Consider the following 24,001-nt stretch of genomic DNA (forward strand, 5'->3'; position numbering starts at 1 on the left):
ACAGATCAAATTATGCACCTCGATGACAAAATAAAAGCAGTGTAAAATGAATTCTTTAATTATATAGGACAACAAATTGATGTACAAATTGTGTTGTTTTACAAAAGCAATACCTCTGGCATAAGAAAAACTAATGCATAAAATTGGATACATTATAAATTTCCAATCAAACCCATATAGATTTCACCTAAGGCATAATGTTATTGGTCAGTAAATTTACTAGTGTGTAAACAATTGAACTGAACAGAGCAAAGTACATTGTGTACATATTGTTCCCTTTGTTTGAATGTGAAGCTTTGTTCACATCAGTCCTGATTAATCATCACAGTCAGGGTCCATTATTACATTCAGTCTCAAGCCCACAGGGATGTGGTCTGTGAGGCCAGCCAGCTGGGTTATAAAGGTCACTTCCTCAATTTCCTAGATGGAGACAAAAAGAGTTCCATGATGCCTTATTATTTAGTGGATGATTATTTATGCATACATTTTGCATCCACGAACTGACTGATTGTGGGACTAAAAAATAAAGATAATTATCTTATTATCTTATCAAAGACAAAAATAAATAAAAAGAGGAGGACAGAAACAGGCGGTGTAAGAAAAACACACAGGGACACGTACTGTTCGGCAGTGTTCTGAAATGGAGCTTTCACGGTACAGCATATAGTCGATCCGACGTCCGACCCAAGGCTGGCCAGTCTCAGGGTAAACCAATGCACAGCCCTCTGTAGGAACAGGTGGGGAGATGTACTGCTTTCTCAGCGCTTCACTTTCCAACGTTCTATAAAGACAGAGAGAAGATAGGCCAGGTTTTCATGTCATTTAACACCATAAACTGCATGAGAAATACAGTTTACATCACATTAATGCACAAGACAACAAAACTAAGTGTACCTTTGCAGATTCTCTGGAGTATTTACGTCATCTTCATATAATGTAGGCTGCTCCAGTAGAGTACCTTTGAAAGAAAACAATTGCAATACTTGGAATGAAAACAGATAATATCAGTATGTAACATTTACTGGAGATAAATGGGTTGAAATGCAACAAACCAATGACCCAGGGCTTCTCTTTTCCTGGCCCTGCCCTGCAAGGATCTCTGTACTCCTCAAAGAGACAATGATTCTGTTCCAAGGTGTCATCTATACAAACAAATAAACATATATAAGTATTTGTGGTGACGAGGCTTCCAAGGAAATATTTACATTGTCTTAACTTGTCAGAGACACAAACACACCAGGTGAGCAGTTGTCAAAATTAAAATCGCCGCAAAGCACATCAAAAACCACCTCCTCGTCAGGCTCTCTACTGGCAGCTTGAAAATCACCAATCCACTTGGTTACCATGTTCAGCTGCTCACAGCGAACTTCCCCCTCACCTGATAAGAAAGAGATATCATAAACAAGTTGTCTTCTGAGAAAATGTTAGTGAAATATTCCGTTAAGCCGTGTAGAACGAATCAGAAGACGTGACTTGCCTTCAGGTGCATGAAGGTGCGTGCAGTTAAAATATCCAACCACTTGCTTCTGTTTCTTATTCTGACCAATTAGCACCTTAAAATATCAAAAACATCATTCACCATTTTAACAATAATTTTTTTTTTTAAGTCAGCCTAATTTACCCAAATTCTACAAAACCTAAGAGGACAAAGACAATGCTTGATAGTGGCTCAATACATAATATGAAGAAAAATACCTTTGCAGAAAGAAGGCCCTTGGCAGCCAGTGCGTCTTCCCCACGACTGTTTGGAAACCAGTGGTACTGAGCATCGAGCACAGGAAAACGGCTGGCCAGGAACAGACCACTGTTGAAGAACTTAAAAGCAGTACATCTGCATGGTGGCTGGCAGGCATACACACCAATGTCATACAGTATGTGTCCATACATGGGTCTTAGTACTTTGGTAAGTTTCTGTGCTGCCCTCTTATCAAACACTTCCTCCAGGCACAGTATATCCACATTGGCTGGAAACATTGACGACACCTCCCAGGGAACATCGTCCTGCTGGAGCAGACCCTGTGAGAGCAAAGCTCGGGGGGCGCTACGATGACCTGTTTGATCCTGTTGGTTAGAATTCTGGTTGGAATTGAGGAGTGAAGACTCAGTTAAGGGTTTTTCCGTATCATCACAGGGCACACAGACAACATGATTATCAGACTTTGGGACAGAAGTATGTCCTTCCTCTGAATGTGGATTTACGGGGGCTGGGGCCTGTCTATCTGTAGCCCCATATGTAGAGGAGTTAGTTATAGGGAGTGTGGTGCTCGAGGGGCTGCGTGTACCACAGCTGCTTGGGGAATCAACAAAGATGCGGATATGAGGTCGACGCACGCCCTCCACAATGCGCTGAGCAATGGCAGTTGCCCTATGCTGTGTGTGCCCGAGGTTGTTAAAGCGAGCCAGGCTGTCGGGCAAAAGACACAGATTGGCTGTGGCAAAGCCAAATGATGCCTTTCCTTCCAGCTCAAAGCCCTTATGCGTTTCCTGCTCTGGTGAGGATGGTGCCTCTTTGTGGTAGTAAAAGGGTCTGCGGCAGGCCTGCAGAGGAGCCCATAACAGAAGGCCCAGGAAGGCCAAGGGGGCTGTTATGAGAAAAAGAATAAAGAAGGTGATAGATCCAAAAAAGACCTTGAGGGGGTGGAGATAACATTCCTGCTCCAGGCTCTGCGTTTTCTCAAGGGTGGTGGTCTTGCACACAGCAAGGAGGCGATCAAGAAACCAGAAACAAGGCACGATGAATGCCCACCCCACAGCATGGACCCCGGCAACAAAGCAGTTACTAAAGGGAGAGACCTGCAAGGCCATGCCTCTGCCCCTTCTCTATACAGCAGTCACAATGAACAACATTGGGAATTCCTGCTCTTGCCTCATTCCTGTGGATCGACTTGTTGTCATGGGCTTCACTGCTGGAATAGGAAAGATAGAAGAAAGAAAAACATGTCATTACATGCCTCTGTTCTCCCCACATACACATTTACAGAACCTGATTCCAAAGTGACTCTGAACTCATGTTATAACACGCCATTGTGGGAAAAAATGAAGCCACTGAAAACTGTGCTGACATGTATGTAATATGGTCAGATGTGGTGTGAAGATCCATCTGGCTTACTATAACCTTGAGCAATACAACATAATGTAAAGGAGGCAAATTGAAACACATAGTGTAAATGGCACATGATCCAGCTGTCACCATCCGCACAGTCTTGCAAACCACTGACAGACAAAGCTGCAAGGAAAAGCCCAAACACCACACCTGTGTGTTTCAAATGTTGATTGCGCCGTGCCCTTGGGTGTGTCAACGGTAAATAAATACATACAAATATTTATCTAATATTGTAATGATCATTTTTCAGTGAATACATTCGTAATTTGTAATACAATGATATGAATTTGTCTGAAGTTGTCTGAATACCACTGCTAAAAATTTAGTACATACCTACATGTACAAGAAATATTGTGGTACCCCCAATCCCAATGCAACAGACCTCAAGTCCTCAAGAAGATAATATTAGCAGGTCTCATTACTGCTAATCAGACTATATTCCAGTGGCGCTCTCCTGAGGATCCTGAGGGGCTGAATAATTTCAGAATCTAATCCATATGACAGTATCTTGCATAAATATGGATGTTGATAGGAAAAAACACCTAGGAAATGTAATCTCATGCAAAGTGAATTTCTTTCACATATATATATATATACATATACATATATATATACATATACATATATATATACATATACATATACATATATATATATATATATATATATATATATATATATATACAGTATTCATTGATTCATTCATGTTGTGTGTCTGTTTGGTGATGTTTAATTTTTTAATTTTTTTTAATTTTGCAAGGCAATACATTTAATTCATTTTCTTCTGCTGTTGCCATTAATAAGAATTCTTCTTAATGTTACTACACTGTATAGGACTACTTTATGTGACAAAAATCAATAAAAAGTTGGTCAACAAGTTCGGAACATCAGTGTGTCATCCTGAACTCTTCATCCCACTGTAGACACTGAGCTCTGACATTGAAAGCTAAGGCCAAGACCAGACTGCAGCGTATTATTCGCTTTGCTGTGAAGGTGATTGTTGCAGTCTCTGGGACCTGCACGCCTCCAGACGTGCTGAGATGTGCAGGTAAGATTGCAGCTGACCCCTCTTACCCTCGACACAATCGATTTGTGTTGCTCCCCCTGACACAAAAACATTTTTTCCCCTCTACAGCTGATTTCTTCAACAAGAAGAGAAGGTGATTGGCTGCAATCATGTGCCATAACTCTCCTCTGTCTGTCACCTCTGACCCCATAAACTGCTGCATAAGTGTCCTAATTTCTCTTTTGATGGACTGACAATTGTTACTCTCTGCCTGACAGATTATAGTTTTCATATTGCACTACGTTTGTTATCCTCTTTCTGACAGTGTTGCACTACTAATGACTTTTGTTAATTATATTCACTCTGTAGTAAATAAATCTTTCTCTTACTCTTTTCTAGTTTATTTTCTTCATGTTATTTATCTGTCTCTCTCTATATGCGCACCACTGAACAGAGCAAATTCATAGTAATGTGTAAACGTTGCCTGGCAATAAACGTGATTATCAATTTGACTCGCAAACAGGAAGTTGTAAACCCACAAAAAACGTATTATCATCACAAAGACCCCATTCATATCAGGCTACTAGAACTCGTACCATTATATAATCTTACAGTAATCAAAGAAAACGGACCATCTGTGTCCCGGTGTTTGTTCAGTGGACACTCACTCACTCATACAGGTAGACTTTAGCGGTGGAGTCGCTTTCTGAGCGCCCGTGAGCAGGTAAGCTAACGCTAACATTTTCAAATAAGCAAACGAGACACTTTTCAACCCCGCAAGAAACGATGGTGTGTGGCAGTGACACGTTGCAGCATCACAGCAGCACATGGTAAGTGACGAGTCTGCGAACGTTGCGTGTGAGTTCTCACAGATGAGAGCCGTCACCTGCCGAGTTGTGTAGCTAGCTAAAAACACTCAGCCTTTAATGGTCTTACCTCAGGATGAAACTGCCGGCACATTCCGTCTGAAGAGCACATGCAGCGGACTAATGTCTGCTAATGTCCTTGTTTTATTACATTTGTCACGCGTCAAACACCAAATACATTCAACAATGTTAACAATAAAGAGGTCAATTACACAGGTCCTCCTAGCTTTCTACCGCTCATCACAGTGGTATTATTAAGCCACACCCTAATGGCGTTGTCATGGTTTCAGGCCCGCCTATCACGTGTCCTTACCTGGGGCCACTTCAAGTGACATTCGATAAGATCTTATCTTACCATCCTGAATATCATATTATATATCTTGTTTCTGAGATGAGTTGACTACCTCTGGTCAGTTTTTGAGCACACTGAATTGTTAAACTACTTTCAGTTGCATTACACTTAAATATAAATATTGTATGCAGAGTACTACATGCCTGCAACATTATAATTTAAAGTAATTCATTTATTTAACCAGGTGAAACTGACCTGAGTGAGTAGTAGCACACGTCTTAATGACTATCACAAATACTAGAAACTTATTACAAACAATCAATTCAAGTAAAGCAGTGGTTTAAACGCATGGAGTCGTGAGCACAGTATCAATTTCCTGACATTATGAACTACTGATGAAAGGAGGTGCTGTAAGGAGTGTTGGTAAGTCCTTTGTTTTGAGACAGACATTAAAGTGCTCCTTGTGCGTCACCACACCCACGTGAGTGGTTTAATTTACTGAGAACTTATAACAAGTTATAGACATTTCTCCAAATCAACAGGATGTTATGAGTGGAGACCTGTGGAAACTCTTCACCAACAGAAACAGCAGAAGACAATATTGTTGAGAATTAAAACCATATCCCTTCCTTATTCTGTTATTTCTATCAAATTATTATGCAAGCAATTCATGTACTTCTAGGCTAAACTAATGTTATTTAACAATCTTCCTATATTGAATGAATCTTTGACAGAATAGATCCTAAACAAAAGCCATTGATAGACTGGTTCCAGACACATCTGAAGTGAAACCCACATCTTGTTTAGCCTTAATTGAAACTAAAGGTGAGTTTAATATAATTGCAGGATATGCCTTTGAGAAACTGCATGTCACGATCCACAGTGTGCTTGATTCATTCTTTCACTGATTAAACAACATATTCACCTAAAATGGCATGGCATATTGGTTAGTAAAGTGTAGAGTGTGGGAGTGTGAGAAACAGGAAAGTTGACAGTTCAGGTTCAGCTTGCATTCTTACAAAGTCAATAAGCAAATATGTGACTGTGACTTTATGTGTGGTTTCTCTACACACAAAGTGTGTCATCACAAAATGTATCATGACATGTATCCATGTTTACTTTTAAGGATGGCACATGATTGTAGATCTGAATAGACTCTAATTTACCAGTTAAAATAGGCCTCTAATTTGTCTCAGGCATATTCCAGAAGCAGGAAGCAGCAGCTATTTTTTTCTGGTGCTGTTTGCTGTCTCTCAACAACTGCAAAGAAATAATCAAAATTGATCAACTTCTAACTTGAATTTAGGAGTATAATCAGCTTGACAGTCGGACTCTCTCAGTTGTGGCTACGTGGAATGAGAATAGAATGGAATGAGAGACCTGTTTATGTTTGAATCTGGTTTGATACCAGTTTCTCATCACAGGTGATCTGGCACAGATTTAGTAGTGGTGGGTGTTATTCTTCATCATTATCACAGAGTGGATACTACACCACACACTTAAATGACCTGGGGGGCCACTGAGTGTTAAGTCTGGCCAGGAGGGGGCCATTAAAGTGGAAAAACATCCAACATTTTGTGAAAAATGTTAACAAAAATGTTTGTTAAAATGTTATCATAATATACACAAGTGACCCACGGGCAGGGGGTTTGACACCTCTTCTGATAAGGTTCAATGCTGTCTCCCTTCTCACTGTCTTTATGATCTTTTAATCCCATTTTAAACCATGTCATTCAGTGAGTTGTGGTCTCCTGGTGGGACAGAAAGGTACTGCAGGTGTGTTGTGCATTAATAGACAGAATTTAAAAAAATGAAGCAATTAAGTATGTTTTGGGTTTTTTAAATGTGTTTTACAATTAAGCTTCTGATTATTGTAAAATAATATGTTTTTGCCAAGTGTTATGTTTAAGGATTATGTGGATGCATTATTATGGACTACTTATGACAAGCTTTGTTTTCCACCTAGAGAGGTGCAAAGGCTGTTGCCCGCTGTAGATGAGTTTAATAATTTAAATCACAGCATTTCAAGTAAGGGAATGGCTGCCACAAATGAGATTGTGTATTTTGCTTGTCCCAGTGTTTACAATAATCTGTCCAACAAAATAAGGCTCAGGTATTAGAATGTTTCTTTAACTTTACTTTTGTCAGTGAATTATTCCTGTTTCTTTGTCAGTGCTCTTGCAGCTCTGAAATGCACCCTTACTGCCATCTACTGGCGAAGAACAACCCTCTGCCCATTTCCACAATTGAGAGGCTCATTTCAAGAACTGATCCCCAAGTGCTCAACATTTCTGTACCAAAGAGGGAGTTGAATAAAAACACAAAACAGAGCAGAATCAGAATCAGAATAACATTAGGATGTGATTCTAACACAATGATTTCAATTCATACAAAAGAGACAAGGCGTTTTGCAAATAACCATAGTTATAAAAATTTATTCTTTACACTTAACAAAGTTGTTTGACAACAATCTGCACATTTCTGGACCCTGAATATAAAAAAGAGATAAAAACAATCCAGACTCAAGGGTCACAAACTATCTTTTTTCTCACATTAAAACTACATTCCTGGGTCTTCATCCAAGGAAGAAGTCCTTAAGTTGGAATGAGTGAAAACATAACTTACAAGCAGAAAGATACATTCCCATCATAACTGATCAAACTGTGACACAGAGAAATGCTCTGGGGGGAGTAAGTGAAGTGTGAATAGTGACTATTTTGGTCAATTTTCATATGGTACTAGAAACAATTTTCCAAACCAAGATAAATGCTTGTACCACAGGTACAAAAACAACCTCAACCTACAACATAAAAACTCCATACTATCAGAAAAATGTATATTTCCACAGAGTGAAGCAAATAAATCTATGTGATCAACATAACAAGAAAAAAAAAATCTCATGATCAGCCCTTTATTTTTCCAATGATAGAAAGGATATAGAGGAAGATGTAGACAATATCTGTGTACAGGCTAAGAGCAGCAAAGACATATTCTTCTGGACTCAGGGACAGCTCCTTGTTGCCAAGCAGCATCTGTGTGTCAACGGCCAGGAACTGAAACACAGAGGAAATTCACAATGGCTCAAACCATGTTTACAGTCAACAAATGAAGAAAACAATAATGATGTCAGACTTTTAACCATGTTGCTTGGTCTGCATTAAGGAATCTCAATTTCAGTCAGAAGAATAGAAATGTGTGGTACTATTTTGGGAAATACTATTCTCTAAATTGTGCAAAAGTGATCTCAAAGCCAACAGTGTGAGTTGTTTCTAAGGTAGAAAGTAGCTGAAATGAAAACTAAAGTCAACTCTTTTTTATAGATTCCTCACATTTATGGTTTATTTATGGTTTTGGATTACAAAGGCATTTCCTGCAAATATTGCTTTCATGTGACAAAATAAAAGAGCATATTTTGCATTTTGATAATATATATATTTAAGAAGATCTGTTTTGATTGTAAAATCAAGATTGGAAGATTTTTTGTTACATGATGCCACATTTGAAAAATGTGAGCTTTATCTCTGTCCGATCTTTTCTTTTCTCTTTTTGCTGCTATGTGTCCTGTTTTTTTCAGCTTTTTTGCAAACAAAAATCTCTTTTTGGTGTCTATGCATTTTTATTTAATAATATATTTAATATAATGTGTAACAGAATAGCCTACTATAAAAAGGTCTGCCCTGAACCTGGGTTTACTATTTTTTTTAAATTTGTTTATGTGAACTTACATTGTGTACGTTGATAACATTATCCAAGACTTTTAGACAGAAATGAAACCACAGATGCAGCAGTGGTGACGTCGTCATCCACAATCACATACTCCCTACAATCAACCACTCACTTCTTATTACCATTATCAGCAAAATCGGGAGGAAAGACTTTGAACTTACACAGGTGAAGAGCAACGCTCCCAGTCCAGCGTACACGATGTGCAGTATTCTGTCCCGCAGGAAAATGCAGAGGATGCCGAAGAAGAACATTACAGTCAAACAGACAAACAGCACGCCGTAACAGGAAGTGAAGTCGTACTTGGTCTGTGGGAGGAAACAAAGAGAGACACAGAAGTTACCTCAATATCAAAGTGTGGTACATGTATGTACATGACATCTATATGAGAAGCACGGACTGACAGACACAAACCTGCAAAGAGAACACGACCACTGTGAAGCACACGACTGCCGTGATGCCCACTGCCATTATTACTGAGTCCGTATCATGGAAGCTGGCAATCATTCCCACCATGTAGGACAGACTGAGAGTCAGGATGGACTGAATAGAAGAAGGAAATATATATCAGCACTGCTGCACATGTTTAAGTGAGAGAATGTTAAGAATTGTATTTCTTAAGACAGAAACAGTCCAGATCAGATAGCACTGCAGTTGCTAAACTTTAAATCCTTCTCTCCATTTTGGAAAAACAAAGTGTGAGCAGCCTTACCAATGCAACCAGGTTCCAAGGATGTCTACGGCACAAGCTTCCACAGCAACTGATCGCACAGACGGACGCAAAGAACACACCATAGGACACAAAGTAGGTCCACATGTTCACCAGGACAAACTTCTTGACTTCTTCCACAAAGGTGAAAACTGCCACAAAGGCGAACGTCACTGCCAGCTGAGCAGTTAGCAACAAGAACACCTGGAATAAACAGTGAATTATTATTATTACTTTTTATCAAAATAAAAGTTATTGTTTTTCAGGACATACATTTGAGATAGGGGTGGAGTGGCTCAGTGGTTAAGACCGGTACCCTGTATGCGAACATCATGGTCGCAATGGTCGCAATGGTCGCAAGTTTGACTCCACCCCTGGCTGATTGTATTCAATTACATTGTAAGTCGCTTTGGATAAAAGCATCTGCTAAATGACATGTAATAACATGTAAAAGATAGGAACCCATATCTAAATGCAAACTAAAACAGGGACTAAGGGGATCTTTATGTCAGAGGCAGCTCCATTCAGACCTGGTGTTAACATCCATCCTAAGAGATATAATCCTAATTGTACAGTGCCATGAATACATCCGTTCACATCTGGTATTAAGATGTGTTCTGGATGTTTCCTGTGACCACATGTGATCAGATCTGGGTCACATTTACTTTAGATTGACAGTAAAGATGTCTGCTGTCAAAATTTTAATATTGTAGTCATGGGTACAGATACATTAAGTTATGGGCATCAGCTAACGTTAAAAAAATAAATTATTCAATTTACTATGAAAATACTGGTCAGAAGACATCATCTGAGAAGGTAGTCGCTCATCCATCCTCCCAAGTATGAATTGCCTTTATGAATGCTCAGGAATGGGGCCACATGTGTTCTCAAACCACTTCCGAACTAGGTTTTTGAGATCAGATCTCAGGAGGATGTATTTAGGACACATTTGGTGCCGTCACACGTGTACCTTAGAGCTGTCCACATATGATCACATCGGTCAGAGTGGATGTTAATAATAGGTCTTAACAGACCATAGATAGAACCCTGTGATGACTTATATATTCATCTATCCATCCCTTCATCTTCCACTGCTTAATCCTCCACATGAGGGTCGCAGGAGAGATGGTGCCAATCTCAGCTGACAACCATCCACTCTCACACTCACACCTACGCTCAATTTAGAGTGTCCAATTTGCCTAATCCCCAAAGCTGCATGTTTTTGGACTGTGGGAGGAAACCAGAGAACCAAGAGAAAACCCATGCACACAGGAAGAACATGTAAACTCCATGCAGAGAGGCCCTTGTTTGACTGGGTCATGAACCCGGGTCTTGCTGCAATGTTTTATATGCTGTATGTATGATTCTACCTTTTCCCCCTCAAACCTCTGTCACCTCACCTTTCGAATAAACGCTCGTCTTATGGTCTTGTTGTCTAATCCAAAATCAAAGTCTTGGTTCTCGTCGAAGGGGGGTGGGTCCTCCTGGCTGCAGGCATCTGAAATAATACCAACCATAAAAAAAAAAAAAGGATTAAATTATTCTGCAAATCACATTTAAAAAATGCCACAATGTTAGTAATACTGACCATTTAAGTTGTCACCCAAGCCATGAACTGGTGGGAAATAAGGTAAAGGAGCTGGATTGACACCATATCCTATGCCACCTTGAGAATTTGGGCCCATCCCAAAACCACCAGCGACAGCAGGTCCAAATGCAGTTGGTGGAGGGAAAGGGAGGCCTCCAGCAGCAGGGCTTCCAAACTGGTTAGAGTCTGGCATGCTCATGTCATACGCAGGAGGAAACGCTGGCTGCCCTGTGGGATAGGGAGGAGAGGGTTCCCCTTGGATGGGGGTCCATCCAGGCTTCTCTGTGTTCATCTCTCGCTTGGATAGTTGACAGAGATCAACTGAAGCAGAGTATGATGGGAACAGTTCTGAAAAACAGTTATATAAAAAAAGTCATCGCACTATTGCACTTTAGTGAAACATAACCAAACCTTTTGAATAACATAACAATGAACAAGAAAGGTCACTCATCTGTTGGTTAATGCAGGACAACTTCTGTTTCCACCACAAAAGAGCAAAATATGGAGCCGCATCAAATCCTATCAGTCTTGGGTTTTTATTTTTGTTTTATGCCGAACATACTACACATATACACTGGAACAACGGGCTCAGCCATTTCTCCCAGCTATCGTTCTACACGCGTGTATGTTTTGGTTGTGTTTACCCACAATGCCCTGCTTTGTAGTTGGCTTCCTGCATTTGGTTCAGATGAAGCGAACCGAGACCTATGTTTTTAGGCAGACCAGAGTTCGCTTCTTTGGTGCGGATCAGAATTCGGTTGCGCATTCACACCTCCAAAAATGAAACTGGACGTTCCAAGAAAACAAACTAATTTGATTAAGAAGGGCTGGTGTGAAGGCAGCCTAAGAGGTCACATGATGACTAAAAATTTTGGGTTTTGCAACTGTGAATTGATATGTATATATAATTCATTGTAAGATTCAATTCAGTATTCACTTTATAGCATCACATTTTAATGTGATGCAGCACTCATTATCATATGACATCATCCAATGTTGTACAACTGTATCCTATTGCAAGGATGAGTATGCGTTTTCACAGAAGATAGAACAATCACAAATTGAAGAATTATTATGTCTTATTTCAAAACGCAATTTTTATTTGAAAGCAATTTATTCTTCAGCCCTACTGGTACATTTAAAAAACAAAACATTTCCACGTGTTTTATTTTTCTGTTTTCTACCATAAACCACAGCAACCTCATAACTTAATTTTGCTCGTGACGGTAAGTAAGGTCCAGGTTTCCTGATGACATTAATGACTTTCAATAGCTTCATTTTCAATTAATATTTATGTACGTAGGATAATACAACATCTTACCAGAAAAAGTATAAAACAAGCAAAGCAAAAAATCAACTAATGTGTATTTAAACTGATGATTGAATGGAAACATTTAATTTGGAAAAATAAAACTCACATCCATAGATATGGTTTGGCAAATATCAACATCCACTTTGTCAAGGACCCAGTGTTTACACCGTTTACTGTTGCATCATGTCGTGTCAAAATGTCCTCTATGAAAAGGAAGTGTGTTTGACGGGAAGGGAAATTCCTTTCGGTCATTGGTTACACTTCTTATCTCCACCTGAACATAAACTCTCTCTAGTTCTGTTTTCTCCTCCATAAACAGACCTTACATTACAAGAATGTCCTTGATGCTAGCCTAATATTGCTGTTTCACTCGATCCCCAGTGTCAACATGAACTGGTTATTGATTTCAATTTCCCAGAGGTTCCCCCCCGAAACTCACGAGATTCATTTAGGCCACGAATGTCACTTTCAGCCAGGAAAACGACCATTTAGGCCACAAGATTAACATTTTCACACTGAGGTGTTCAATCACAAATGATTACTCACAAATATGTAGAAACACATTTACAAAGCCCTTTTTTTAATATCGTAAGGACACTGGTGTTCGTTAGCCAAACAATAACAATAGTCCAATACAAAAATGTAACAAAAACCAGCATCTTTGTGACAAATGAAGTCTCCAAATGTTACTCACGTTGTTGAATCCACGCGCGATATTCCTCTTAATTTGTGTATTTTTGTTTCAGCAGGTTGTCGCACACACTCGGATAATGTGTTTTGTGTTCGAATGCCAGGAAACCGCTCTCCCCCTCTCCCCTCTCTCTCTTTCTCTTTCTCTCTCTCTCTCATTCTCCTCCTCTTCCTCTCAGCTCTCAGGCTGCGGAATGCGGTGCTGCGTTCAGGGTCGCGGCCTAGTCACACTGCATACGCTGAACTAACGCGTATTTACTCCCTACTTGTCGTTTTATGATAAGACATTAGTGTCGTGTGTGATGGAGCACGTCTTTATTAACACTATCAACACTTTACCCACCAAATGTGATTAAGATTTCGCTGAACGACGCACTTTCACCCTGTAAGCTATCCACATAATCCACGCTATCCACGTTATTCGCACTTAAATGTAAATATAAATGCCAAAATAAATTTAGACAGTATTAAAGCTTTCATTTAGGTCCATCATTCACATTCGTTTTTACGACAAGCATAATAGAACCAGTACATATTTTTTGGTGGAGAAGTGGCGTAGGGAAGCCGTAGTTACAACAATATGTGTAGTACGTGAATGCATCACTGCCACTCATGGCACCCACTGTTGGCTCCAGATGAATGAATAATTGAAAGGAAAGGTTAGAGGGGGGTGGGGGGAATTTATGGTAAAAGTTTTAACTTGTCAAAACACCATTATTTCAAACTGAAGTAACAGAAATGAATGCCTTTATTGTAAGTATCTACAAAATATGGAAACAAGTATTTGGCCATACCTGTTCTGTATTGAATTCAGCCCTAATCAAGCACCTTTGGGATGAACTGGAACAGAGATTCTCAGTGTCTGACCTCATGGGCACAAATACTAATAAGAACACTTCAAAAACAAAGTGTGGAAGCTGTTATAGCTCCATATTAAAGTACTCTATATGTCAGTAAAGTCCCTGTTGGTGTCATGGCCAGGCGTTTTGACTTTTGTCCATAGAGTGTATCATCAAATAATAGATATCTGCGTATTAATTTTGATTAAAGAATTTTGTCTTGAAATAACATTGTGACAGTTCAGTCATTACATTTTTTTTAAAATGGCCTCCTATAAGCACAAAGGGTCTTTACCATGAAAGAGTGACCCTCGGGAACCAGCAGGTGTCAGGGGGACACCACTGTTAAACTAGACCAAGCCATCTTGGTTACAATGTAACTCAGAGTTTACCAAACTTCATATATGAGGACCCAGTTTTTACAAAATAACACACTGTTGCAGTCAATTAACATACATAAATCACGATAACAAGAAGATTTCTGACCATTTTACGACCATTTTTGTAACACACCTGACATCAACAAGAGATATACTGTATGTTTGATAAATAAGTCAACTTTTAATGCATATTATGTATATACACATAAGGCAGAAAGGGAGTATGTACATTTATTTGCTGTGACACAGCTATCGGGCGCCCAACCAGGTCTGTCATGTCCTGTAACTGCCTGTCTGTTGTACTCAAGGTCACTTAATAAGTGACATAGTTTTGTATTATATACTCATTGTATATACTTGTCATTTATGATGACGAGACCTTTGCCTGGCTCCGGTCAAATTATCAAATTAAGTGGATCATAACATCTGATGATGATGAACACAGGAAGTTGGACATTAGGGTCTCCAATGGTCCCGGAAATTAGTGGGTAATTCAACTGCTTAGATCTACTCGGCCACAAATGTAATTTTGGCAGTTTTTAATTAATGTCCTTAACTTATCATATTATGTATTTGACAAGGATTGACATGGGTTATTTTTTTTCCTTTAGTCAATATGCAGTGTAACATGAGGAAAGGGACATTCCTTACTCAGTAGTCTGGAACTACAGCGTGAAGTACTTCATACTTCAAACATCAACATTAACTTTTAATTTAAGCAGAAGCATCAAAGTCCAGAGCAACATTTGCAGCTTTCATTGATTTGCAGAGGTCACTAGTCATGGTGACTCTTTTCTCTTTCAGGACACATGCCTTTGCCTGCTGAGTGTCTATTTTTGTTTTGAAACATGAAACATGAGACAGGAAAATCTGGTTATGTGACCATCGTGCTGGGAAATGGTTGTAGTTTAAATGGCAGTGGCACTAATCTAACAACTGATTTGGTTCCCTATTGTAAACTCTAACATCTGTTACCTCTTTTTCTTCAGTCAAATCAAACCCAATCAGATAGCTCAAGCGGTTATGCATCATTTCATTATCGGTAACAGTTATGTTCTATTATCTTAACAATGGTGATCATTATGTGACACATTTCACCCATCACATAGAAAACACAATAAAGAAAAGTTGAGATTTATTATCCTTTTATTTCACAAATTAAATGTTTGCATTATTTGGAGTCATGCATTATAAATCGAAAGGAGAATTGGGTGATGCCCTTGCATGAGAAGACATTCAATGTCAGTTGACATCAAATGTAGAAAGAAAAAAGAAAAAAAAAAGTCTAAAAAGTTAAAACAGTTGTAACATTGTCCTTTATCAGGCTGGTCAAGTATAAAAAGTGACATTAAAGAAGGAAGGATATATTTTTGACATTAATGCTACAAAAAACAAAAAGCATCCGAGTTGTTTGCTTCCTTTCCACTCATATTTTGTTCTTTATACACAGTACAGCACACTTAAACATCCTTGAACGACACATGCTATTGATCATGAGAAATGCAGCAGCAAATGTTCTACAGTAGGCTTCTACATACGAGCACATGGACACAAATAAAGGGTTTATTTTTTACTGTAAGGCTCCATAATAAATACATAAATAGCATAATTTAAAAGGCACATTATGAATTTCTTTTTTTTTTTTCAAAATGAAAGATTCACATTAGACAATGTTTCTGTCCCTTCTGCTGAGTTTACTTGAGGTGCAATTTAAAGGGAAGAAAATTGAGTGCTTCAGCATTACATCCTCCAGTATGTACTATCAAGGAAATACATCATAGAAGAAACTAGTCAGAGGATGTCTAATCTATCTCACTCCACACAGTTATTTAAAAAAAGAGAAACAACCCTAGCAAAACGTCTCTGTAAATGTGTGCATAGCTTTACCAAACAAAGTACTGGTCCAAGACTATGAAAGAATGGAAACAGCATGACGGGGTAACACACCGTTCTCATTTGTGCGCAAGTGTTTCATTTTCAAAATAGTGGGGAAGAAATCTGATTATAAGACATTAATGCTATTGTGAATTTTATACAAATTCCACTGAAATATATATATTTACAAGACATTTGTCAACATGAGGTCCAGTGAGTCAATGCCAGTTAACATTAAATATTACTTTGCTGACTTAGTACTCAACTGAATAAATATTAAATATTCATATATAGTCACTCGTTGACAAAATACTGGTATTGCCTGAATACAAATATACAGCAATGTCCCATTTTTCTCTAAATTTCTGGTGATTTTCTTTAGGCTCTTTGGTAGAAAGACTGCTGTGATAACCATCATTCAGCCTCTTCTGTAATCATCCTTATAACTATGACCGCCTCATGGGAGGAGGTGGCTGCCCCTGCTTTCCTCCTTTAAAAGGTAGTTGTTGTAGCTTTTCACTGCATGCGGTCTGTCTGGAGCTGCTGAGGCTGGTACTGGCTGAAGGCTGCAGCAGCAGCAGCAGCCCCTGGGGTGGCAGCAGCGGCCAGCGGCTGTTGGACAGCGTATCCATACCCTGCTGTCGTCATGTAGCTTGTAGGCGCAGGTGAGGCGGCGTATGGATACTGTTCATAAGCAGCTGCAGCAGCAGCTGCAGTGGCGGCAGCCGCGGAGTACTGAGCATATGTTGCTCCTGTATAGTCAAGGTATGGGGAAGTGGCAGCAGCAGCAGCAGCAGCTGTTGCTGAAGCAGCGGAGGGTTGAACATGAGGGATCACCATACTGGGCTGGACAAAGGCCTGAGGGTAGACAAGGTGGGCAGGGATCCTGTAGGACACAAAGACAGGCAGAGTCAGAGCAAAGCCACTAACGGTAATCCATCCAACGCTGACACTAAACTCTGGAAAACTGAAAAGCAGGCGCCACAAATACGTCAATCCAGTCCTCAGAACACAGCAAATCCATTCATTAACAACTGAAAAACCCTACCTACAAATGAAAAGTTAAGGAAGCAGCAAAAACCACAAGGAAATTCAAGCACAGCTTTTAATTGAAAATAAATAAGTAAAAAAAAAGCACCTGAATCTGAAATAGAGTAAGGCATTAATAGAAGACACAGGCCAGCTCTGCACCCAGTGTCTCGCTGAAAACTGAAGTTTGACAAAATGCGAGCTCATCGCACACCACCACAACATATTAAGATAAGAAGTGGACATTACTCTGTCCATGAACACCAACAACACACATACGGGCATGCCCACACATGTTAATAAGTCCTTACACACACAAATATGGCCACAAAAGAAAACAAAAATAAGCCCATTGTGTGTGGGGAGCAAATGGAGCATGAAGTGCAGTGCTGTTGACGTAGTTGCCGAGTTAACCTTACAGTTGCTCAACAACTTGGCTTGTGCAGTAGCCTTGTTGTGTCTGTTTCAAAAAGAAATGCATTCAAAGCCTTCAAAGACAAAGAAGGGGATTTACAGCCTTGTATAAAGTACATTGAGTAAAATAACTTCTTACCAGGAAATGACTGTGGTAGAAGTTGAAGTCACTTTTATAATATTACTTTAGCCTTAAAGTACATGACATTTACTGCACTTAAGTATCACAAGTAATTTTCTGATATAAAATGTACTGAAGTTTTAGAAGTTAAAGTATTCAATTAAAAGTGAAGAGCTAGGATTGAGCCATGGTTTAATTCCTGGCCCCGCTCGTCTCTATGTGTCCTTGAGCAAGACACTTGTGCCAAAAGTGTAGTGTAAAGCAGCTCATCAAGACTAGAAAAGCTCTATATAAATACAGACCATTACCAACTCTTCTTCTTCTGATTGTTTTTTGGTAGTAACGAGTAACAAAGATAGTTAGAGGAAATGTAGCGGAGTAAAAGTTCCTACAAATGTAAAATACAGATATTAATTTACTTTACATGACAACACTGGGGCTTTCAATTGGAAGAGCAAATGCTCTGTATATAGAGCGAGGTATAAATACAAGCTTTGGTATCTGGGTAACTGTAGTCCCACCTAAAACTTGTGTTAAATTCGCTCTCAGTAAATATATTGAGGAGCAGGTGTGACTCTGTTATATCGGTCCGTGGACACACGCGCCCCCTCCCCCTCTGACAGACATGCACCCCCCACACAAACATACACAGACGCTTGACTGACAGGGGAGGCTGGAGAGCATGCTATTTTTGCTCCCCTTGTCATCTCTAAAGGACAAGCTGATCTTCTCCTTCAGTAACACATGGCAGGGAACTCGTCAACTGTCTGACGCCGCTCTCCGTTACAGGTGTCCTAGCCCATCAACATGTAGTGCTTTCATTTATTTATTTATTTATTTGAAAAAGGATGCAGCTGACTGGAGCCATGTCTACTGAAAGAGATGGGACACACATATTGTGGTCCCGCAAGTGGAGAGGCTAAATAAAGGTGCTTTGTGAATCACCAGGACACATGGGCAAATCCCCAGCATATAACCAAAAGGCTCAGTCCACCTGTTGTCCACAGCCGAGCGGCCCTGCCTGTGCCATACATTATTAACAGCTCTGCTGAGTGACTCCTATTTTCCATGTGAATTTGAGAGGCCATGGAGATCACTGTAGCTGACAGCTGCTGCCTAAGAGTACGGCAGCTAAGACCTCTGTCTGCAACATACAGAGCAGTCAACCTTTGTCTATATATAAGGACTGACTTACCTACTTACAATTGTTTAAAATAAAGTTTGATCCAGCTCTAATCATGGATTGGTATTTAACAATTTATATCAGCCGCTAGGTAAAAAAAAAAAAAATTTGGTTAATAAGAAAAATGTGCCCAGTATCATGTACCTGTAAATGTAAGCAACAGGTGAAAGCAATGGGTTAATAAAAGAAAACACAGCATCATGGGTAAGAAAACAGAAACTCCCACATGCAAGCCAGTGTTTGTTTTGTTGCAGGGGACTTTGAAATCAACACACTGTGAGTGATCATCAGCCCCCATTTGACAACAAAACATGATCAACTTAATGTTAACTAAAAACTCAGGGGGGGGGGGGGCAACCCCCCGTTGCAGAGTTACAACTCCAAATCCTATCAAAACTCACAAAAGTCTGCACAAAAAAACCTCCTGCAACGCCCACCCCAACTCCCCCACCGCAAGTAGAAAATGAGCACACAGTTAAGCTGAACACCACATCATACTGAAAACAAGGCACACACCAATCTATGTACTATGGAAAACTGAAACAAAAACCACAGAAGACTTCCATGCATCTAGTCACCATTGTCTGTGCGTTTGCGTATGTATACAGGTAACACTTTAGCGCTCTGCCCAACGCAGACTCAGCTATTCCTCAAATCATCATGTCCCCTCATCTGCTATTTTAACCGTTACCGAGCCTGTCGGATCAGAGAGAGACAGACAACATGGAGTCAAGTCCTGCAGTGGCTGAGGACACACGTTCACTTCCTTCAGTCAACGCCAAGCAGAGGAGCACACATACCACAACACTCACATGTTCTCATTCACCATTAAAACAGGTGGGGGGGGGCAATGGTGAACACATGTTTACGACAATTAAACACAGATTATGGAGAGATCATGTCAGACATTTTTTTTTGTAAGGAAATTCTGCAGCTCAACGTACCCATAAGGTCTCTGGATGAATGCTGGGTGAATCTGAGGCACACCGAATGCAAATCCTGGAATGAAACCACATTGTCGTTGTTTAAAAACAAGTGTTTTTTTCTTTTTAAATGCAGTGACATTGACTTTTTAAGAAAGTGAAGTGACTAACATTACCAAAGAAAGCTATAAAAGTGAGGATATGTCTTAAGGAGCTTATGTTTTAGGCTGCATTTGTCTGTTTGTGAGCAGCATAAGTCAAATAAAATTAACAATGGATTCTCTGGGGATGTAGGTTAACATGCAAGGAGGTTATTAGACTTTGGAGGTGCACACTCTTGAGCACTTCCTCTAGCAGTTTCTTCTACTTTTATAACAATCCTGAGGTCCTCACCTGGCTGTATGACCCTCGGCTTGGCCCCCAGGTAGGCCAGGTTCACATTGGCTTTCCTCCCATCAATAATGGGGTTGGGATCCTTACAGGCTCGGTCAGCAGAGGCCCGGTCTGCCATGGTCACCTATGAGAAACAACACATTTGTTATTAAAAACTGTTGCCTCATGGAGACGTCTTCCTCCACAGTTTGGCACAAATCATGTCTCAATCACAACAGCGTTAAAACACGTCTCATCCTACTTAACACTCACACATCAGCTGGCAACACAATAAACTACCACTTCAGCCCTCGGTCGTTCCATTGACCTTCTGACTGTGCACGTGTGCAACAACTTTACAACAATGTTTGATACGTACGAATCCATAACCCCTGGATTTGCCCGTCTGCCGGTCAGTGATGACCACAGCCTCCTCGATGTCTCCAAACACTTCGAAATACTTCCTGAGACTGGAGTCGGTGGTGTGGTAAGGAAGACCTCCTACAAAGATCTTAGTGTAGGTGGTGTCTTTCTGCGCCGAGTGCATCATTTGTGCGTATTTAGTGGTTTCCTGCGAGATTGTAAAGGTCAGACTGAAGCAGGAAAGAATCTATGAGACGTGTGCGGTTCAGAGAGAAGAGTGTGGAGAGTGTAGTCCACCGGTCATGCGACTGAGGAGAAAGAGGAGCAGGAGCAGGAGGAGGAGGAGGGGGACACCTGTTAGTCTGTCGCGGGAGGTTTCCCAGTTGTCAGAATGTGACTCTGATACTTGACTCCACCCAGAGCTCCACGCTGCTGTGAGCTCCGCAGCTGCCAAAACAGTGGCGAATCAAGCGGTTTCCTTCGTTCTTCTCATCCGTCATGTTCAAGCCACGTGGGTCAAGCCGAGTTTGAGTGCGCGCGACACGGACTGAGCGTGTGATCCCATCAAATCATTAGATTCAACTATTTCCATCATCGCGTAATCGGATTATATGTTAGAAATGTGTTATATGAAGACACTAAAGGAGCATGGTGTGTCAACAGAGATTAAAGAAACACACAAAAGTGTAGCCAGTGTCACAATTTGGTGTTCTGGTCTGTTTCACAGTGGCGTGCATAGATATTTGGAAGGGCAGGGGCAAAAAATTAAAAGGGCACCCTTCTGCAAGGTTACCTCGTAGTGTTTTCTCACTGGGAAGAGCATAAGAGGCCACTAAATGAGTTTTAAGCCAAAAAGGCACCTGCACCAAACCATGAGTTCACCCTATAAGGTCACCTACTGAACATTTCAACACGGTATTAGCTTCTCACTACTGTGATTGCTAATCGGTTGAATAACTGCCAGATATTGAAAGTGAAAGTTATCTTGGAAAAAAGGGACAGAAGCTCTCACTCATTGAACATTTTTTGACAATTCTACAGCCAGAAAATTAAAATAAATCCAGGCGGTCTGTATATCATGAGGGTCATAAGAGGGTTAAGGACACACTTTGGGACAATGTCATGTAGGGACAGTGGGGAACTTCCTAATGGCACAATTGTATGATTTGATTTGGAAGGTCACTCTTAGGAAACAAAGATGCGATAGCATGTTAGAGAGCACTGCATCAGCACTTTCCTCCACTAGAAAGACAATATTTTGTTTTCGAGGTCACAGTAGGACACGTCACCGTGTTTTACCACCCAAGAGGTCACTTTAGTTTTACAGTGTTTTTGTTTTTGCCCCCCCCCCCGTGCGTGCCACTGATGTTGCGCCATCCACTGCCACCCATCGCCAGCCCCCCAACCACCCAACAACACACTTGATGCCGGCAGAGTGAGCTGCTTAGCATGAAACCTGAAAAGCACCACGACCCCTCTCAAAAACCAGAGGAGAGGAAGAAAGTGGAGAGGCGTTAAATATAAACGGCTGAAAGCTGAGAGGAAGTTGACGACAGACACACGGCCGGTGTGGATGATGTTCTCCTGGACAGGAAAGCAAAACAGGGAGCTTCAGCCAAGATGATCTCATTTTGTTGGATGCGCATCAGATGGAAAGTTTTGACAGCCCGTTATTGTCACCCTGTCATCTCTTCCCATCATGTATGGAAAGCCTTTTTTGACTCGCGCCAAGTTTGACTCTATGGAATTAGCATTACAGTCAAAATAGTCAAAATGTGTCACTTTTTTCACATGTATGGGGTTTGTCATTATAGATGTTATAGATTATAGACAATTATAGTTTCAGATATCCCTTCATTCTGAAACTTAATTCAAGATATCTAAAAAGGACAATGTAGATATCGACAATTGAGGATAATTACAGATATCTTGAACTTGAATTGTAACTAGTTGTAGGCTGAAACTGGAAATAGGGATATCTACAATTCAGTTGCAGATATCTACATATATACATGTATATATAGATATAGATATACATATCTATATATACATGTATATCTATCTATCTATATATATATATATGTAGTGATAACCCCCCCACACACGAATGGCAAAAGTGACATCATTTTGAAGTTCTAAAGCAGACACTTTAAATCTCCTCCTGTTGCTGCGACACTAAAATGAATGTTCAATGTTTATAAAAATAAAACAGAAAGTGGGACGATTGTGTGCATGAACACAGTGCAATGCTGGGTACAAGAGCAGGGTCTTATTTCTGTATTTTTAGAAACTCTGGTAACCTACACGTCACCAGTGATTCCGGCAGAATTTTTTTTTTGAAATCAAAATTGTATGTATTTTGTGACGTATTGGAATTTATGGAAGCTGCCAGCCAGTGTGCATGTGTTTGAACACTTTAAAGTTGACCCTTTTACTGCATAAAGAAAAAGAACAGCTGCTAGCTGCTAGCTGCAGCTGCTAGCATCACTTTGAAGCTCTTGTTGACGGTGACATGCTCTCTGGTATTAAATGTCCATTGTACTTCAATGATGTGCTGATGTGTTTTTTGTTTTTTTTTTACACACAGCTTTTTATTGGATATTTTTGTTTACTTCTGCATGTTATTAAAAGCACTTGGACACTTATTTTACCACGTACACACTGTGTTTCATATTAAAAATTGTTTAGTTAAAGCTCTCTGAGCTGCATTTTATGTGTGACACATGCTTTATAAATAAAAGTATTATACTGGTGTACCCTGCCTTTCGCACTATGTCAGCTGGGATTAGCACCAGCGCCCTCTGTGACCCTCAAGTGGAGGATAAAAGTGGCAGAAGGTGAATGAATCAATAATTATTGTATGTAAGTATTATATTCTGGTGTCTTAGCTCTTAGACAAAACAAAATATTTGGGAAACACTGATCAACATTTTACATTATTACCTCTAACAAGGAGGCTAAGTTTTCATCGCTGTGGGTTTTGTGACGAGTATATTCCTATTAAATTTTGACATGAATCTACCCACTGATGACATCACAGAAAATATTAAATTCTCAAGCAATCCCTTGCTCCTCTAATGGGCCAAACTGTTCAAAATTACAGCTCTGTCAAAACCCATCAGATATAGATGACATCTCAGTATGCTTTATCTTGGATAAACTGCAGGAAAATCCAAAAACACAAAACAGCTGCAAAAATGAGAAGAAACAACA

General features: G+C 40.0%; 3 protein-coding genes across 3 annotated transcripts; all 3 read right to left on the bottom strand.

The window, feature by feature from the left end:
- Window positions 1-35: 35 nt before the first annotated feature.
- Window positions 36-5,245, bottom strand: smpd5 (sphingomyelin phosphodiesterase 5). The gene is made up of 8 exons (XM_044033195.1): window positions 5,046-5,245; window positions 1,696-2,906; window positions 1,478-1,553; window positions 1,238-1,378; window positions 1,053-1,142; window positions 895-958; window positions 622-781; window positions 36-420 (listed from the first exon to the last, which is right to left on the bottom strand). Exons 2-8 carry the CDS (start codon window positions 2,803-2,805, stop codon window positions 316-318), a joined length of 1,746 nt encoding a protein of 581 aa, XP_043889130.1. The 5' UTR covers window positions 2,806-2,906; window positions 5,046-5,245; the 3' UTR covers window positions 36-315.
- Window positions 5,246-7,686: 2,441 nt separating this feature from the next.
- On the bottom strand, window positions 7,687-13,418 carry grinab (glutamate receptor, ionotropic, N-methyl D-aspartate-associated protein 1b (glutamate binding)). The gene is made up of 7 exons (XM_044035068.1): window positions 13,294-13,418; window positions 11,288-11,635; window positions 11,100-11,197; window positions 9,703-9,903; window positions 9,405-9,533; window positions 9,155-9,298; window positions 7,687-8,320 (listed from the first exon to the last, which is right to left on the bottom strand). Exons 2-7 carry the CDS (start codon window positions 11,577-11,579, stop codon window positions 8,171-8,173), a joined length of 1,014 nt encoding a protein of 337 aa, XP_043891003.1. The 5' UTR covers window positions 11,580-11,635; window positions 13,294-13,418; the 3' UTR covers window positions 7,687-8,170.
- Window positions 13,419-15,636: 2,218 nt separating this feature from the next.
- On the bottom strand, window positions 15,637-21,737 carry rbm24b (RNA binding motif protein 24b). Its single transcript, XM_044033235.1, has 4 exons — window positions 20,805-21,737; window positions 20,447-20,570; window positions 20,075-20,129; window positions 15,637-17,269 (listed from the first exon to the last, which is right to left on the bottom strand). The coding sequence occupies exons 1-4, from the start codon at window positions 20,973-20,975 to the stop codon at window positions 16,900-16,902; spliced, it is 720 nt and encodes a 239-aa protein (XP_043889170.1). The 5' UTR covers window positions 20,976-21,737; the 3' UTR covers window positions 15,637-16,899.
- Window positions 21,738-24,001: the final 2,264 nt, after the last annotated feature.

The sequence above is a fragment of the Solea senegalensis genome, linkage group LG9 (assembly GCF_019176455.1).
Source record: "Solea senegalensis isolate Sse05_10M linkage group LG9, IFAPA_SoseM_1, whole genome shotgun sequence".
Classification (NCBI taxonomy): domain Eukaryota; kingdom Metazoa; phylum Chordata; class Actinopteri; order Pleuronectiformes; family Soleidae; genus Solea; species Solea senegalensis.

Coding starts and splice junctions, on each gene's coding strand:
- smpd5 (XM_044033195.1), bottom strand. CDS start 2,805: ATGGCCTTGCAGGTCTCTCCCTTTAGTAACTGCTTTGTTGCCGGGGTC. Junction 1,379..1,477: donor GCACCTTCATGCACCTGAAG/GCAAGTCACGTC, acceptor CTTTCTTATCAG/GTGAGGGGGAAGTTCGCTGT. Junction 959..1,052: donor AGAGAAGCCCTGGGTCATTG/GTTTGTTGCATT, acceptor TTTCTTTCAAAG/GTACTCTACTGGAGCAGCCT.
- grinab (XM_044035068.1), bottom strand. CDS start 11,579: ATGAACACAGAGAAGCCTGGATGGACCCCCATCCAAGGGGAACCCTCT. Junction 9,904..11,099: donor GACGAGCGTTTATTCGAAAG/GTGAGGTGACAG, acceptor TGTTTATTCCAG/GTGTTCTTGTTGCTAACTGC. Junction 8,321..9,154: donor GAGCGTTGCTCTTCACCTGT/GTAAGTTCAAAG, acceptor TCTGTGTTTCAG/TTCCTGGCCGTTGACACACA.
- rbm24b (XM_044033235.1), bottom strand. CDS start 20,975: ATGATGCACTCGGCGCAGAAAGACACCACCTACACTAAGATCTTTGTA. Junction 20,571..20,804: donor AATCCAGGGGTTATGGATTC/GTACGTATCAAA, acceptor TGTTTCTCATAG/GTGACCATGGCAGACCGGGC. Junction 20,130..20,446: donor GCCGAGGGTCATACAGCCAG/GTGAGGACCTCA, acceptor GTTTCATTCCAG/GATTTGCATTCGGTGTGCCT.